Below are 20127 nucleotides of genomic sequence, written 5' to 3'. Positions count from 1 at the left end.
TTCATACACACACACTCACACTCATACATACATGATCATAACTTAAGTACTAAAGGATCAAGCTATAGCGAGCTGCACAAGATAACATATGTACAAAACAACGTACGTACTTGTACTGCGGAATAATTAATTATCAATAATTATATTGTGGTCCTGCATATATATATATCAAGGTCGATCGATCGAGGAGAAGGTGAGCTAGGCTTGATCATGCGTCGCGCACCTCGAAGATGTTCCTGCACTTGACGACAATGTCGAACATGTGGACGGAGGAGAAGCGGGAGAAATCCCTGGGGAGGGAGATGAGGTGGACGGAGGAGCGCTGGTGGTACTGGATGAGGTCGGGCGTGCTGGGGTAGTGCTCCCAACCCAGCTCCCTCAGCCTCTTCTCCAGTACCTCGTGCGATGTTATCACCTCCTCCGTCGCCAGGTGGACCAGCACCTTCCGTCGACGGCTGCTGCCTGAAGCGCCGCTGATCCCCTCCCCCACGCCGGCCCCGGGGTTCTCCACCCGCCGCACCACCCCGTTCTTGAACACCCACACTCCCGACATATTATATCTATGGGCTGTCTCGATCAAGATTAAGCCACAAGAATTAAGAGACCAGCCAGTGCCGGGAGATGTCTGAGTTTGGTACGTATATATAGTTCCGCTCGAGGGAGGGAAGTAACGATCGGTAGGAACTGGTGTGGCTAAGGTCGGGTCCCACGAGTATCTCGTGCTGAACTTAGATTTGCTGGGTGGGGCCTCAGATTCTGGCATGTTGTTTTCCTTTCCCCATCTTGGAATATAATTAAAAATTATCCAGAGGGGATTTTACAAATTCGAGCTAGCCAGCCAAAAGGAGAAGAATTTTACTGAGTGGGATGTGGTAGGAGTGCGACAGGTGGTCCCCTGGCTACCCACAGCTGTTTCAGACAAAAATAAAGGCCTCTTGTTGCCGTCTTGCGTGATAGATAGATAACGAGATTTCATTCATGTCAGTTGAAATGTACTCGATGGATTGGGAAAGAGATGCAATTAGGGCAATTTACCATACCACCCCCATTGAATTATAAATTAGTATATCTAATTTTAATATTTACCAAACACTATTTTTTTTCCCTCTCTCCGGCCCGTCCTCTCCTAGTCTCCTTGGCCAAAAAGACCGTTGGAAAGCACAAACATTCCAAAGAGCTCACGGTTGGAATTGGGGTTGGGGTTATGCTTGGGGTTGGCTTTGAAGAGCACATGGCGGTTGCAATTGATTTTGTGATTAAATCGTGAGAATTCATAACCACGAGCTTGGAGTTGTCGAGCTACGATCACTTAACCATGAGCTTTAGTTAGCTGGTTGCTGGACTTTGATTTCACTGTTATTGACTATGATGAACTCATGACGTAGTTATAATCTCATAGTTAGATTATGAGAATATCCATATTAGTTATTCTATCTAAAAATTTTATTTTAAATTTTGAATAAAATAATTAAAAAATCTTTTCATCAGTTATCCTATATATTCTTTAAATTTTATATTTATGAATAATACTTTTCTAAATTTAGAGAATGAATTCTACTTTCTAAACATTATAAAGGAGAGAGAAAAATAGGGGAGTTAATATATGATGCAGTGAAAAATGGATATTTAAATTTAATAAAATAATTTTTATTTTAAATTATGTATTTTAGATAAGAACATCCATATTAATTATTCTATCTAAAAAATTTATTTTATTTAATTATTCTATCTAAAAATTTTATTTTAAATTTTAAGTAAGATAATTAAAAAATCTTTACATCAATTACTTTATTCATTTATTAAATTTTATATTTATGGTATTCCATTCTCTAAACATTATATTTGAGAGAGAAAAAATAAAGGAGTCAATATATGATGTAGTGAAAAATGGATATTTAAATTTAATAAAATAATTTTTTATTTTAAATTATGTATTTTAGATAAGAAAATTGATAATGATATTTTAAGTATATATTTGTAATAATAAATTTACAGTCATTTAGTTATAATTTTATAATTATTTAGCTATAATTGTATGAATGACGTATTATTTGCACGTGTGAGGAGGGCTGCTCGACCTGGCTGTCGCTATTCCGGCGTACAAATAAAAGAGGAGCAACTAATTAACTACCCAACACGCCCCTTTTTCAAATTAATAATTTTGTTACTAAAAGTAATATCTAAAGGAGAGAAAGAATGTAGCGGTAAATTTCTCAATCTACTCAGCGGAACAAATAGTTTCTAAAATAATTTTAGTATTAATTTAGTGTAAAATTTATATTGAAGAAATATCTAACAGATTAAACTTGAAGAGCTTTCCCTGATAATATACGAGAGTTTCAAAATCTACTTAAAAATAAAATTGTGACAGATTTTGTCATTCCTCTACCAAATAAAGCAATTGATGACAATTTACTAAACTGCACAACTAACTTTTCCCTAATATCCAAAATATATATTCAATTTTTATATTTATTAAAACACAAGCATTTCTCATTATATCATTTCTTTATTAATAGTATCGATGAGTTATTGTTACACCTTACCTCAGGCTGGATCCGACTCGAGCCCGTAATCAGGTTAATGGGTCAGTTATCTGTTGATCCGGTTCATCAGGCTGAATCAAACCAGCTCGGCAGGTTGCTGGGCCGGTTCCGATTCTATAAGTCAAAAATCGACGGATTGCTGGTTCACCTAATTTTTTTTTGCCTATACCGGCAGTTCCTAGTTATTGGAATTGCCGATTAACTGGTGGTTCCTAGCCGTTGAGGGAGGGGTGAGATTTTTTTTGGATATTTTTTCAACAATTAAGGTCATTTGATTATTAATTTTTTGATCAATGGTTATGATTTAGTATTGTGTATACAAACTCTATAAATAGAGAGTTCATTTCATCATTTTCACACACATATTTTCTACTCTTAATCTCAATTTCATATTCTCTATATATTTTCATCTTCATTTCTACGCACTTTCGTTTCTAATTTTCAATTACAATAGAAGGAGGTTGTGGAGGTAGATTATCTCAAACTCGGAAGGAAAAGGAAATAGTGAATCCTAATAATAATAATGAAAAATAATCTCGAATTGATTTTAATTAATTGACATTTATTATATTTGACATCATAATCAAAATCAATATCACAATCTAGATAATCAAATAGCAAAAATAATATTTCCAAATATATTATATTTATTACTATGCTTATAATTATATGGCATATTTAATCTTTCCATTATTGTTTAGACAACTTGTATAAATAAGTCTATTGCTTTAGTAAATCATAGATCAAAGAATTATTCTCTATTCTATTTTTTTCCTCTATCTATTAGTTTCTATATTATATTAGAGTAAATTGACATACGGAAAGTAAATTTTTAGTAATAGAAGGAACATGAAGAGTGTTGCGCATGCGAAAAGTATAACCACATGAATGAAAGAATGTTTTCAATGTGAGCAATTTGCAAACATGAGTCATTGCCGATTTGCACCATATCGGGTCCATGATAAGGCGAAGCATCTGTAAAAATATCATACTCCGGTGTAACATGATGAGTTGTTCCAAAATCTGGATGTCATCCTGGGGTTTCAGAAATCGATGGCGTTGCATTAGGAGGGATGGAGAATGAGAATGCTCTAGAATGAGATGATTGAGTACTAGATTGCCAAGACAAGGGAGAGGGTCGTTTTGATAATGTAGGTCCTCCTCAAAAATTTGAATCATATCTTTTATAATAATTTTGAGCATAATAATCATAGTTGAAGCAAATCTGACAACATCCTCGATCTCAACCTCGACCTCGACCTTTGAAACCTCCAATCTGATTTTGATGACCATGTCGGGGAGGAGGCTGATTATGTTAATTAGGTTGTGGAACTTTGCCAATTATGTGTGTCGATAAAGATAGAGAATCTGACATCCTTTGATATTGTATTTGTAGAAGCCTTTCATGAGAATAATATACTATGAAGAGTTTCGAGTGACAGTTGATCTATGTGAGTCGTCACACTGGGAACAAAGCTATCATATTGAGGACCCAAACTTGCAAGAACATGCATTAATAATTATGAATTAGAGACTAGATGTCCAATTGCAGCTAGGTTGTTAGCAATGGTCTTAACTAATTGCATATAGTTATTGATAGAGACATTTCCTTATTGCACATATTGTAATTGTAGATGAAGTTGGAGAACTTGTGCTTGAGAGTGAGATGCAAAAGAATAATCAAGAGTTTCCCAAACCTGATGAGAGGTATTGAGGCCAACAAGTATGGGATGTATAGGTTCAGTAATTTATGAGATTAACCAAATCAACACTAATTGATCATTCTTAAACCAAATAGCATAGGATGAATTATCTTTTTGAGGTGGGGATGAAGTGCCATCAATATGACCAAGTAAGTCATGAACACAAAATAACGGAAGAAATTACAATTTCCATAGTAAATAATTATCATGGTCAAGTTTAACGAAAAAAGAATGAACTATATGAAAAGGGAAAGACATATTTTTGTGATGGCTCAGGGATCTCAGTAGAATCTAAAGAAGCTCTTTGTTATTTTTTTTTTGTCATTTTTTCCCTCTCTAGTATTTTTCTCTCTATTTTTTTCTATTTTTTGTTAATAGTACGAAGAAGAAAAAAAACAAAAAAAGAAGAAAAAAATGACGAGATGAATAAAATGAACAAAATGCAACTTTGCCGTACTACGATTGATGTTACCGAAGTTGTTGTCGTCGACGGAAAAGAGTCGTTGATGAAAGGAGAAGAAAAGTTACTGTCGTCGAAACTACTGTTGCCGTCATCAAAGTTGCCGAGATTGCCACACTGTAGACAATGATATCAAACCAACAGAGGTCAATTGTACTAACATTCATGACTTGTTAGGACTTATTTCTTGTGCCTAACATTTGATCCTCTGTAACCTATTAAGATTTTCATCCACACACCTAACATTTGATCCTCCATAACCTATTAGAACTTTACTTCTTATGCTAAGTGTTTGGTTCTCCATGACCCATTTATGTTTCGCCCTTACCAACTTTCTATTAGACTACTAACCGTTAAATATTTGATCAAGTACTGCGACCCACTTAGACTTTTTCACTATCAAGTATCCAATCAACCTTAATATACTTATATAACCATTAAACATCAACACTCAAACTTTGATAATTGAGTACTAGATTGTCCAGACGAGGGAGGGGGTCGTTTTGATAATATAGGTCTTCCTCAAAATTTGAATCATATCTTTTATAACAATTTTGAGCATAATGACCATAGTTGAAGCAAATTTGACAGCGTCCTCGATCTCGACCTCGACCTCTGAAACCTCCAATCTGATTTTGATAACCATGTCAGGGAGGAGGCTGATTATGTTTATTAGTTTGTGGAACTTTGCCAATTATGTGTGTCGATAAAGACAGAGAATCTGACATCCTTTGAGATTGTATTTGTAGAAACCTTTCATGAGAATAGCATACCATGAAGAGTTTCGAGTGACACTTGATCCATGTGAATCGTCACACTGGGAACAAAGCTATCATATTGAGGACCCAAACTTGCAAGAACATGCATTAATAGTTCTGGATTAGAGACCAGATGTCTAATTGTAGCTAGGTTGTTAGCAATGGTCTTAACTAATTGCATATAGTTATTGATAGAGGCATTTCTTCATTGCACAGACTGTAATTGTAGACGAAGTTGGAGAACCTATGCTTGAGAGTGAGATGCAAAAGAATAATCAAGAGTTTCTCAAACCTGATGAGAGGTGTTGAGGCCAACAAGTATGGGATGTATAGGCTCAGTAATTGATGAGATTAATCAAGTCAACGCTAATTGATCCTTCTTAAACCAAATAGCATAGGATGAATTATCTTTTTGAGGTGGGGATGAAGTGCCATCAACATGGCCAAGTAAGTCATGAACACAAAGTAACAGAAGAAATTACAATTTCCATAGTAAATAATTATTATGATCAAGTTTAACGAAAAAAGAATGAACTATATGAAAAGGGAAAGACATATTTTGTGATGGCTCAGGGATCTCAGTAGAATCCAAAGAAGCTCTTTGTTTTTTTTTATGTCATTTTCCCCCTCTCTAGTTTTTTCTCCCTTTTTTTTCTCTCTGTCTTTTTTCTATTTTTTTAATAGTACGAAGAAGAAAAAAAACAAAAAAGAAAAAAAAAAATGAAGAGATGAATAAAACGAACAAATAGCAACTCTGCTGTACTATGATTGATGTTGCCGAAGTTGCCGTCGACGGAAAAGAGTCGTTGGTGAAAGGAGAAGAAAAGCTGCTGTCACCGAAGCTACTATTGCCGTCATCAAAGTTGCCGAGATTGTCGCACTGTAGACGATGATATCAAACCAATAGAGGTCAATTGTACTAACATTCATGACTTCTTAGGACTTTACTTCTTGTGCCTAACATTTGATCCTCCGTAACCTATTAGGACTTTCACCCACACACCTAACATTTGATCCTCTATAACCTATTAGAACTTTACTTCTTGTGCCAAATGTTTGGTTCTCCATGATCCACTTGGGTTTCCATGACCCATTTATGTTTCGCCCTTACCAACTCTCTATTAGACTTCCAACCGTTAAATATTTGATCAAGTACTATGCCCTACTTAGACTTTTTCACTGTCAAGTATCCAGTCAACCTTAATATACTTGTATAACCATCAAACATCAACACTCAAACTTTGATAATTGAGTACTAGATTGCCAAGATGAGGGAGGGGGTCATTTTGATAATATAGGTCCTCCTCAAAAATTTGAATCATATATTTTATAATAATTTTGAGCATAATAATCATAGTTGAAGCAAATCTGACAACGTCCTCGATCTCAACCTCGACCTCTGAAACCTCCAATCTGATTTTGATGACCATACCGGGGAGGAGGCTGATTATGTCGATTAGGTTGTGGAACTTTGCCAATTATGTGTGTCGATAAAGACAGAGAATCTGACATCCTTTGAGATTAAATTTGTAGAAGCCTTTCATGAGAATAATATACCATGAAGAGTTTCGAGTTACACTTGATCCATGTGAGTCGTCATACTGGGAACAAAGTTATCATATTGAGGACCTAAACTTGCAAGAACATGCATTAATAGTTATGGATTAGAGACCAGATTTCCAATTGCAACTAGGTTGTTAGCAATGGTCTTAACTAATTGCATATAGTTATTGATAGAGACATTTCCTCGTTGCACATATTGTAATTGTAGATGAAGTTGGAGAACTTATGCTTGAGAGTGAGATGCAAAAGAATAATCAAGAGCTTCCCAAACCTGATGAGAGGTATTGAGGCCAACAAGTATGGGATGTATAGGCTCAGTAATTGATGAGATTAACCAAATCAACACTAATTGATCATTCTTAAACCAAATAGCATAGGATGAATTATCTTTTTGAGGTGGGGATGAAGTGTCATCAACATGACCAAGTAAGTCATGAACACAAAGTAACGAAAGAAATTACAATTTCCATAGTAAATAATTATTATGGTCAAGTTTAACGAAAAAAGAATGAACCATATGAAAAGGGAAAGATATATTTTGTGATGGCTCAGGAATCTCAGTAGAATCCAAAGAAGCTCTCTGTTTTTTTGTGTCATTTTTTTCCCTCTCTATTTTTTCTTCTCCCTTTTTTTTCTCTCTGTTTTTTTTCTATTTTTTTAACAGTACGGAAAAGAAAAACAAAAAAGAAGAAAAAAAATGAAGAGATGAATAAAACAAACAAATAACAACTCTATCGTATTATGATTAATGTTGCCAAAGTTGTTGTTGTCGACGGAAAAGAGTCGTTGATGAAAGGAGAAGAAAAGCTATTGTCGCTAAAGCTAATATTGCCACACTGTAGATGATTATATCAAACCAACAGAGGTCAATTGTACTAACATTCATGAGTTGTTAGGACTTTACTTCTTGTGCCTAATATTTGATCATCCATAACCTATTAGGACTTTCATCCACACACCTAACATTTGATCCTCCATAACCTATTAGAACTTTACTTCTTATGCCAAGTGTTTGGTTCTCCATGATCTACTTGGGTTTCCATGACCCATTTATGTTTTGCCCTTACCAACTCTCTATTAGACTTCCAACCGTTAAACATTTGATCAAGTACTATGACCCACTTAGACTTTTTCACTGTCAAGTATCTAGTCAACCTTAATATACTTGCATAACCATTAAACATCAACACTCAAACTAATTTTAGTCAATCTTGACTTGAGGTTGATTACACCAACAAATTTTCCCTCCAATTAATAATCTTTCATTCTCTTTGACATTTTGCTCTCAATCATCAAACATAATGATCAACATCAAAATACGCCATGGGGCAATAGAGCAGTAGCAGGACACCTTCTTAGTTTTCAAGCATCTAAGGATCGAGTCCCAGCTTCAGTGAATTAATGGATGAATTTTCTTGAATGGACAGTTGACCTAAGAACGTTCGCTGATGGGTTGCTCGTTGCGAGTGCTTCCTGATTTATCATAGTGACCAGTGGAAAACTTCTATTGAGCCGGATCGATCATCTCTAAAATTAGTCAACATAAACTGCATATACCTGATGCCAATTTTATTCGAATTTAATTATCTTGAATAGAGATCGATTGCACCAATAAGCAACTCAACATATATTAATTGTTGTGTTAGTACGACAGACCACATGTACATATATGGTATAACTAGTGATGTGTGTGTATGTGTGTGTATATATATATATATATATATAAACGTTCTGCTACAGAACGTTTCATCTGGACCGCTGTGAACCTGCCCTCGTGGCAGGTCCGCGTCATTTTTTTTTTTGGAGTATAATAGTTTTTTTTCCACTGTTTTTCAAACCGCAACCCTAATTCCTCTCACCGATTCTTCTCGCCGCGATGACTCTCACAGGCACCAGTCGCGAGGAAACTCCACAGGCAACTTCCTCCTTCGTCGTGATGCGGCCGCAGAAGAGGAACACCCACATGCGCCTTCCCGCGTCGTGCCCCTCGCAATTCTTCACCGTCGCGCTTGAAGCTAGGGTTTCCGCCCCTTCCTCCTTCGTCGTGATGCAACCGCAAAAGAGGAACACCCGCAGACACCTTCCTCCTTCATTGCGCTAAGCTAAAGCTAGGGTTTTTCCGCACCTCACTCCCCTTCATTTGTTCTCCTTGACGGTGCACTCTATTGCTTGGGTTTCTTTTCTCCAATCATTTGTGACCTACAATCTTGATTTTCTTTTCAAAAATCGCTTGTGAACTACAGAGATGTGTACCCTTCATCTAGTAATTTATGCATTTTGGAATGTACAATATCTTGAATATCTGTCAGGGAGATATTGATTAAACCCTAAGTGATATAGGATTCATTAAAGATATTCTAAACTGCTTGGTGTGTGTATATAACTGCTTGACGTCACTTTTTTTTTTCTCTTTCCCTCTATTGTTATAGGACTTTATATTTCATCTCTTACACTGTATTGATTTTAGCAGTAAATTATGAATTAACTTTGGGGAAGGGGCTGTACTAGTGAAGTTCCTAAAGCTATCTTATACTTATAAAGTTCTGATTGATGGTTTTATGGGCTTACAAGTAACCAGTTGCTTTCTTATTTTTCATCTTTTTGGAGATTGAGGACTAAACTTTGGGAAATAAAGGATAACATCTTTAAGGACTTATACTTTGCTGTGTTTAACTTAAAGGACATCTTTAAGGACTTATTTAGTTTTTCAATGCAACGGAGATAGAGGTTATTTGTTTGTTCTTATTCAATTTAGGGGTTTTCTCTATCAAATTGTTTGCAATTTTGACTTTATAAAAAATAAGTTATAGTTTTTATTTATTTATCTACTTATCTATTGTCAAATATAATGCGAGAACTCTCAGAAATGGAAGAAAATAGAGTTGATGATCAAGAATTCATTCCCCAAGTTGCAGATGATATAAAGCCAAAAATTGGAATGGAATTCTCATCACTAGAGGAGGCATATTCGTTCTATAACTAATATGCACGAGAAGCTGGATTTAATTCAAGGATAAACACAAGCAAGAAAAATAAGATAACAAATGAAGTGACATGAAAAATAAGATACAAATCTAATGCAGTGGAATAAACATGCAAAAGTTGATCATGTATCACGGGAAAGAGCCCGTGGTGCAGTTAGAACGGGTTGTAAGTCGAATATTGCATTTATAAAGAAACATACCGGACCTAATTGGGTTGTTAGTAACTTCATAGAAATTCATAATCATCCACTCTCGACTCCATCAAAGGTGCATTTGCTACACTCATGTCGTAATGTTTCAGCAGCAAAGAAAACATTGACAAAATAGTTTTCAGAGGCCAATGTACCAACTTGTCAATAAATGCGAATATTGGAGATAGAGTATGGAGAGCCTGAGGGAGTCGGTTGCACAGAAAAAGATATTAGAAATTTGGAGAAAAATCTAAGAGATGAACAAAATAGTATTGATGTCGAAACACTGATAAAGTTTTTTACATCTGAGCAAGAGAAAAATTCAATTTTTTTCTTTGATTATGAGACAGATTTAGATAACAGATTTAGTAGATATTTTTGGGTTGATCATGTATCAAGGAGGGCATACAGTGTATTTGGTGATGTAGTTGTATTTGATACAATATATAACACCAACAAATATGACTTGATTTTAGCACCATTTGTAGGGGTTAATCATCATCATCAGACAATTCTTTTTGGTTGTGGGTTTCTTAGTGATGAGAAAACTGAGTCTTTTGGTTGGTTGCTTACAAAGTTCTCAGAAGTCATGCCTAAAGGTACACCAAATATTATCATCACCGATCAGGATCCTGCTATGACAAAAGTAATTGCACAAGTTTTCCCTCAAACGGTGCATCAATATTGTTTGTGACATATATTGAATAAATTCCCAGATAAATTAGACCTTTGACTTTTCAAAACCATTATCATAGCATAAAGAACGTCATTGTAAATTCATACCAGTCCCACGACAATATACAAATAAATCACGAGGAACATTTTTACCCTAGCACATGCAGCGGAAAACTACTCTATTCATGATCATATGGTGTCACTTACAATGAGCTCTATGGCTAAGATTGACCATGTATGTGTATAGTGCTGGTCTCTTTTATTGTTTTTCAGAATTATTATATTGTTATGATATATTTTCATTCAATAATTACCTAAAAAAAAATTTACCTTATATCGAGCGTGAATTCTAACACCATCCATCTCTATCCAGTCTCATATTGTCTGTCACCTTCAATCTTTTGCAAACTAGCACTCTCACACAAAGCTACCAAAAATCATGGGGCTCATACTGTCTGCTGTATCTATCTTGTACTGTATCAATATTTTTCTCTTGGATAAGGTGGAGAATATTAATTCCGGTAAAACTGTATGGTTGTAGTTTTATTTAGGTACAGTGATTCAGTCTCCTTGCTAAGACGCCATTATTCCATCTAAATGTTCGATACAAAATTCTAAACACTTTTCACGATATATACAAGCCTAATGAATATACGATCAAATATTTATTCTTAAGGGGGAAAAAAATCATGTCTTGAAATGGTCCCCGATCATTGTGATCAGATGGAAGAATCTCGGACCACTTTATCTAAGGGTTTGGGGTAATGACTTTTGGTCCCCGGGGCTATGGTGAGCGGCAAGGTATCTAGGTTATCATCCAAATACCCACGGTTCGAGCCTCAGTTATGGTGAATGTGTAGGAATTTTTCCTTCAAATGGGGCACGCAACTAAAGGATGCTAGGCTCCTTAGCTGTCCGTTGCGAGGGCTTCCCGATTTATTTTGGTGACTAGTGGGAAACTTTTGTAGGACCGGACCGGTGACCCCAAACTTGATGTTACCCAGCTTAGTTTATTATTTGTTTTTGGTGGTGACCCCAAACTCGATGTTACCCAGCTTAGTTAATTATTTTTTTTTGTTGGTAATGACTTGGTAGGAGTACATGGAAAATGAATAATATTCTCTATAGAGCTGTCGATAGCTTTAAGGAAAATGACACTTGATATAATTTTTATTTTGAATAAATGTTATATATTAATCATACATTAACTAATTACTTGTGCCTCTTTGACGATCAAAATAACATTAATACTTATTATCAAGACTTCGCAATGATAAGTGTCGGTCAGATGCTCATGGAAGACACTTATATTGGATCATAAATCCAACTGGAGTTTTATCTGTGAAATAATTATATATTAGGGACTGCCATATCAGATTAAGTCCAATTAAGATTTTGAATATTTGGATTTTTAATGTATTTGACAAGACTGGATTGTTTGGGATGAGCGATGATTACTCCAATGAATAGAGTAATTTCATATTTATTGTAGAAAATTATTTGTCAACGTTAATTATAATGGTAAGTGTTTAACTGAAGCCGGCCTAAAGATAACGGGCAAATATTAGCAGTCAAATGACAGACAAATTTGATGATTTGCTACCATAGTAAGTTATTTAAATATCTGCATTTTAATTTATAAGCCAGTAGTTAAATTTTCATAGCCCTTATATATATTATTTTTATCTCTCATGGCCAATCTCTTATAAACGTGATACAATTACCTTATATATATCAATCTTCATCGAAACTAAAGGACATGCTTGGCGATGATTCAAAAGAACTGATGGTCTTGTCTTGTGAGCTAGTGAGAGCTAGCTTTAAGGCTCCAATTAGATCATCAAGTAGTACTTTTTACTAAAGATTAATTAAGAATTTAAATTCATATAATGTACTATTGGAAATGATTTAACCTTGCCCCTTTTGATTTTAAATTATCTCACATCTAATGTGAAACAGAAACACTCTCATTGCCAAAGCCAAAGAAAGAAATCATACTTTGCTATGTAAAATAAGTACATAAAGTGTACAAAATGAATTCATATGAAAATTGTGCATTATTTCAAATGCACTCTAAATTTAGAGTAAAAAAAATCCTTTTATTTCTCAAAGAGTTTATTTGTAAACAATAGCTTATCTTAGTCTACTATTTGATTAGTATTAATAGATTAATTCAATTTTATATAATACTTATTACTATAATAAGTTTTAAACTTTTAAAAACAAACTTTAGTTTGGGCAGCCTAGATGTTATCCATTTCAGCTTAAGTACCTTGCATTCAACTTGGGCAAACAAGACCAAGTGCACTAACTGTTGAATCAACTTGACAACTTGCAATCTAAATCGTACCAAAGTCCAATTAGGTTCGACCTATGATAACCTAGACGAATCATCTAACCACATCGACATTAAGATATTATTATACATATGATATAATTCATGATGTTTTGAAAAAAAAAACATGATGAATCTTTCAATGGTCAAAATGATAATACAAGACTATCATGTGGTTCCTAATGTTTGTAAGAGTTCAATCATACTCTTACTTTTTGATTTTGACCACCAAGCTGTTCGCTAATATACTTTGATAGTCTTTTTAGTCGTTAAAATGGTAATATAAGACTATCATTTTGTTCATATATGCTTCTCCTAGAAATCTATTAATATATATTTTTACTTTTTGATTTTGATTATTAGAAGGGTATTATCTTAGAACTTTTAGTAACTATAATCAGAAAACAAAAGCACTATTAGATCCATCATATTCAAATCTTTTTTTAATAAACTCTAATTAATTAGCACAGAAAAATTATTATAATATTTTTAAAGTTTTTAAAAATATTTGGACAACTAGAGTTATTTAATTTGTGAATGATATGTATGATTTAATAAATCTAAAACCAGTTTTAAAATTATTAAACTTCATATGTTGTCTTTGGTAAAATGGCAATACAAATGCTACCATGAGACTAAATTAACCTCACTATCAAGTACTTGTCTATCTATGTCATCACTAAGCATATAGATAATATTTAAAAAGATTGGATACCCAAATCTAATCTCTTTCACTTTTCTTGCATCTTTTATTCCTCTTCCTTTTTCTCCAAATAGAAAAACCAATCGGATTATACGCAACCGAAATCCAATATTTCTGTCACAACATTCTGATGTTTATTACTGATCATTAATTTTTTACATTATCCCATTTCATTGGTCAAATCATTGCCTTTTCTTTTATTCCTTAATAAAATTATATCCAGAATCTCTAATTCTCACAGGTCTCTTAAGTCAGAACACAGTAGCCACACTTTCCATCACCTATATATCAAATCTTCTTTGTCTCTCCTCGTTGTTTTCGTATTCGAAGGCAAGAATATTCGTCCTCTACTTAATCATTAGGTGACAGTTTCTGATGACAAATTAACTCACTCACTGGGCGTCGATGGCCAATTCGAATAGACAAAAAGAAAAATGACAGATCATGATATTAAACCTCACTATCAAATGCTCGCGTATCGACCGTCGGCTGTTGGTTAAGCATGAAATCTTTTATAGAGATATTGGATATTCAATATCTAATAGATATTGGATTCTTTGACCTTTAGTACTAGACATGACAGAAACAAAATATACTTCTCAACAATGACGTTGTCCGTCGATTACCCGCTGCGCACCCACACACATCGCAAACCCGGAGGGACCACCAGCAGGGCCATGCGATACGTGTCTGAGGGAGTAGGGCTGCTGCAGGATAAACTCACGTGGCATGAGTGCGACACCCAACAGATTCCGACAAGAATCCAAGGCCTTTGGCACCTCTGTTCACGTGGCACCAGCCCCGTGCAGAGAGCAACATCCTCACCCGCCCACGTGAGAAGGTCCACTGATTAGATAGCCACCCGCACGTACATGTAGTGGTCCTTGGAGAGAGAGAGAGAGAGAGAGAGAGAGAGAGAGGGAGATCCCGTTCAGTATCTTTTGTAGCAACCACATCACATACTAAACAGCACAGGATCTAGCTAGTTATCGGGATATATATCATCTCACCAATCATGTGTAATACTTCCTTGTCTCTGATTTAGATTGTCCACTCACCAATTGTGTGGATTGTGGCCGCCTTAATTATGAACCTCATACGAATGTAGGGTAGAGTCAAATGGGGTTCAGTGCTAATGCATGATCGGTCCCAATGCTAGTCCATCTTATCAATCAATAATTGGCAAAATAATTATAGATTTTGATTGGTGGTTAACGGCTTCAAATATGCTGTATCAAACACTAGTAGACAAATTAAATCCATGTCCTATGCCGTCAGTTATCTTTAAATTAAATGAGAAGAAAAGAAAAGAAAAGATAAGATAAGATGCCAGAATTCAGTTTGATATTATATATATAGTTGAGATACATCGGTCAAAGGATATCAATCTATATATAAAGCTTTGTTTTGAAAGGAAACAGTGCAATTTAATTATTGTAACAGATAAGTACATGTAGTTAGTTATACATTAATGAGGATCAGCAAACCTGAAGAGTTTAATGTGCACCTAATTGTTAGAATTATGCGTGGAGGGAGCTAGTCTTCTAGAGGCTTCTGTGCCAAGCCAACAATTAATAATATAATCATCTAGAAGTTGCCACCTATGTAGGTGGACTTCAAGAATTATCCCAAGTATAAATGCAATTAAACAAGACATAATGCTTAAACTAGACACCAACAAAAAATGTTAATACCAAACACGAATCAAACAAGCTAAGTACTGTCAATCCCAATGTAAAAACTAAGCAAACCAAATTCAAGGTTCTCAAAAATTAGAATTAGGTATACTGCCAAGGGAGTTTGACTCATTAATAGAGTATCCAACCTTATGCTGTCCAAAGTGGTATTCAAAATCAATATGATGGGTACCTTGGTAATGGTGGGTTAACATAGAAGTCACTCAACAAGTTTTGCTCAGACTTGGAGATTCAATGTTCTCCTTGTATACTTTGATCCTTGGACAAAAGCTCTTTATGCGCAACTCGTTGACATCTAAGATTGTAGGTCTAGGTAGAATGGTGCCGAAAATAACCTCAAGAAAAAAAAAAATGTAATGCTTGTTGATATCTTACACATTTCTAATATTTAGAAGAACCTAATATTTGAATTGTTGCTAATCAAGAGCAACATTAAGTTGGTGTTCATGCCCAACAAAATTGTAGTTGCGAAGAATATTGGAGACTTAGTAGGTAATTGATAGCTAAAAAAGGATTATTCAAATTCAAAGTAACCTTTAAAAGGACAACTTTGAGAGATGTGAGTAGCGACTAAACTAGGAAAGTTGTATCTCTTGGGTAGAAAGGAGTATAATAATTGGAATTGATTCATAGTGATATTCGTGATTTAAAGTTTATCCAAACAAGAGGTGGAAATAAGTATTATATCACTTTTATTATTGGTTTTACAAGATCCACTGTGCATGCTTATTAAGGAGCAAGGAAGAAGCCCTTGAAAACACTATAAAAATAAGATTGAAAATTAACTTAGAAAAAAATCAAGATCATCTTCAATGATAGAGGAGAAGAATATGAATGTTTATTCGAAGAATTTTCCACCAAGTGAGACATTATTATTCATTAAATTATAATTGTTTACTAACACTGTTATGGAACTCAAGAACCATACACTAAAGAGACAATGAATATTATGTTAATGAGTTCAAATAGTATGTCAATAAGTTTGAATTAACCTACAACTTGTGAGAGAAAACTATCCTCATGGCGAACTATATTGTCATCAACTTGCCCCATTGCGATAAGGATGAGACTTCCCACAAGTTGCAGGAAAGCCAAAATCCTACCTATAGATATTTAAAATTAGAGGTGTTTGGTCAAAGTAGAAAATATTACAAAGTAACAATATAGTTTAAAATAATTAATTTCATATTTATCCGATATGTGAATAACAGCATCATATGTACCCAATTTTGATTTCCAAATTAGAAATAAAGTGATGTAAGAATTTCAAATTATTATAGCTTTTGACTCAGGATATTCTGTCAGTGGTCACACGTCTAAAATTTAAAAATCTATATTTATTATTGAATATCTATAACCGTCAATTTTTGGGCATAAATTCTATCGTCTAGGTCGTCAATTGAGCCTATGAATTTTTTTTACATTTTTTTTAGAAATTTCCATTTTTAGGGTATTTCAGATATTTTTAATATTTATGATATTTATGGGTAATTATGATATCCTGTTATATTAATTTTAATTTTATTTAAGATATTTTCTTTTTTAAAAAGATTTTTTTTTCCCTACAAGATTGGTATTGAAATGCAAATATTAAGATTTTTTTCTTTTCTTGGTTACAGGGCATGTATAGCTGCATGTAAATTAATCCCTCAATTATTATAAAGCTTTCCTTTTCTAATAAATCCGATGAGTTTCTATTATTTTTGACATTCTCTATTCTTGAATTTCTCCTCCAATCTCCCTTTTAATCAGCTCGTAGGACAATTGCTATCCTATCTAACATCAGTTAGTATGAGAGCAGACCATGTCCAATTTAAGGAAGCCAAGCATCAGATCTAATGGAAGGACAACATAGTCTTGGCCACAGTCGCAATAACAGGCAGATTCCAATCGAGGAAGTCGAGCATTGTGGTCGTGGCGTCCAAGACATATTGACGATTGAGGATCTATGAAGGCAAGTTGCAGAGTTAACCTAGTCAACGACAGCAATGGTGGTGGCACAAAGTCTTGAAGGTCGAGAGATTTCAAATCAAAGATTTGACTCTACCTTCAAGAATCCTTACTACTGTCAGACTGCTAGCTAGGAACGTTGTGTTTGGGAGGAGTCTTATAAAGATCTTGATTTTCAGGTTGAACTGACTAAATTTTCTAGTACGTTACAACAGAGAGTTTTATTGATTGACTTAATGAAGTGGAGCGAATCTTTGAATATAAGCAGGTTTCGGATCAAATGAAGGTGAAGTTGATTGCCATCAGACTAAGGGGCGAGTATCGACGTGGTGGGAACATATGCGATGTTCATGGGACTAACAGGGCAAGTCTAATATAGAAGACTGAGAGAAGAGGAAGAAGAAGTTGAGGGGTCACTTTCTACCTTTTGGCTACACCCACACTATGTTTCAACGACTTCACTAGTTGCAATAGGGTGTGAGATCGATCAATGATTATATAGATGAGTTCCACCAGCTGACCGCCTAAAATGACCTATTTAAGATGAAGGAGCAAACGGTCACATGATACTTAGGGGGGTTGCATCTGCCCTACAAGACGCCCTTAGCCTTCATTCATTTTTGACAGTGTCTTAAGCTTATTGTCATGCACTAGTTGTTGAAAAACAACAAATTCGGAAGCTAGTGGTGAGAGACGATCAATTCACCCTCAAGGCCATGTTCCATCCCCAACAGTTTTCACAGGTTAATCCTAATGCTCCTATCACATGTTATCTTTGTGGTGAACATGAACACAAAACTAATACATGCAGGAAACCTACTCCGGCTAATCAGAAAGACAAAAATCTGTTGATCGAGAAAGACCTAGAGGCTGAAGCAATTGGCGACCAGGAGTATGATGCATCTAACAAGGTGATTTATGGTGACAGATAAGAGACATTGATTGTTTGCAAGAGTCTGCTGACTCCCAAGAGTGATTCAGAGGAAAATTAGTTGAGAACTAATATTTTTCATACTACTTGCACCATCACTGATAAAGTCTGCAATATGACCATTAACAACGGCAGTTGTGAGAATGTAATCTCTGTTGAAGCTGTCTAGAAATTACAGTTGAAAATGAACCGTCATCCTAAACCATATAAGTTATCTTGGTTGAATAAAGACAGTGAGGTAAAAGTAGACTGACGATGCCTCATTTCTTTTTCAATTAGCAAATATTTTGATAGTACTTGGTGTGATGTGGTGGCCATGAACTCTTTGTTAGTGCAGTTTGCACTAACGGTCTAACTCAGATTTTGATGAATGATAAGTAAGTTAAGTTAGGCTTTGTTGTGATCTAACCATTTGATTAAGTGTGCAGGAAATCCACTAGGTGACGGGCCGATCAGATAGTTGGTACTAAATCCAGCTAGGTCGACGGGCCGATCGGATAGCTGGTATGAAATTTAGCTAGATCTACGAGCCGACCGGATAGTTGGCACAAATCCAGCTAGGTTGACGGATCGACTGGATAGCTGGTACGAAGTCCAGCTAGGTCGACGGGCCGACCAGATAGCTGGTACGAAGTCTAGCTAAGTCTACGGGCCGGTCAGATAGCTAGCAAGAAGTCCAGCTAAGTCGATGGATCGACCGGATAGCTGGCACGAAATCCAGACAGGTTGACGGGCTAATCGGATGTCTAGTAAACTGGTAAGTTAAGATAAGTCACTAGAGGAGAGTGACCAAGTAAGGACGCGTCCCGATTGGAGGGGCAGTAGGCTTCGGTCCAGTTTAGGCTCATTTAGGATCCCTAAACTGAGACCTTGACTAGTTCTGATCTTGGGAGGACAGGAACTAATTACTACTCTATATTATTATTAAATTATCTTAATACTTATTTTGCAGGGTATTTCTAGACTAATATTATTTTACAGGAAAAATTGCCTTTGGATGAATAATGTCCGAAGGTGCCTTCAAGCAGTGAAGGTGTCTTCGTACTGTTCATAGAAGGCATCTTCCATGGTTATGGAAATCGCCTTCCATAGGATAAACTTTTGGTGTCGCAGAGGATAAGTGTCGGACTGTTCGGGATCAAACTTGTCTTATTGGAGGTGCATTCCATGGCTATGGAAGGCACCTTCTATGCCTTTTATAAGGCCGTCTCGAGAAGGCATTATACAACAACTACCATATGAGCTACTACGCGTTCTTTTGAGATTTTGACTGCTTCAGGCTCCTGCTACAACTTTGCTGCAAATATGTTGCGCCCGACAACTGCTCCGAGTTCCGATCGTGGCCGACAGACCAACATCGACACGTGCACTTCAACATCAATCTTTAAGTGTCGGTAACATTTGTTTTTGTGTTTTTAATTACTACAAAAGGACAAGTGTAGGGTGTTGCACATGTTCTAAATTTCTTTGTATTCAATTCTTCTTCCGGAGATACTGGAAGAGGTTTTTAGTGAATTATCCGTCGATGGTCGGCGGGACCTGGGTCTTAGAGTAGGAGTGTAAAATACTGGAAAAGGGGCAGATAATAATAAGAGAATTTTTTGAAATTTTTGGAAATTTTTCGAAAATTT

The 20127-nt window shown here is 35.4% G+C and overlaps 1 protein-coding gene across 1 annotated transcript; it reads right to left on the bottom strand.

The window, feature by feature from the left end:
• Window positions 1-208: 208 nt before the first annotated feature.
• On the bottom strand, window positions 209-553 carry LOC121973032 (flowering-promoting factor 1-like protein 3). Its single transcript, XM_042524629.1, has one exon. The coding sequence runs from the start codon at window positions 551-553 to the stop codon at window positions 209-211; it is 345 nt and encodes a 114-aa protein (XP_042380563.1).
• Window positions 554-20127: the final 19574 nt, after the last annotated feature.

This window comes from Zingiber officinale, chromosome 4A, assembly GCF_018446385.1.
Source record: "Zingiber officinale cultivar Zhangliang chromosome 4A, Zo_v1.1, whole genome shotgun sequence".
Classification (NCBI taxonomy): Eukaryota; Viridiplantae; Streptophyta; class Magnoliopsida; order Zingiberales; family Zingiberaceae; genus Zingiber; species Zingiber officinale.
The sequence above is the reverse complement of the archived record's forward strand: the minus strand, read 5'-3'. Positions and strand labels throughout refer to the sequence as shown.

Coding starts and splice junctions, on each gene's coding strand:
- LOC121973032 (XM_042524629.1), bottom strand. CDS start 553: ATGTCGGGAGTGTGGGTGTTCAAGAACGGGGTGGTGCGGCGGGTGGAG.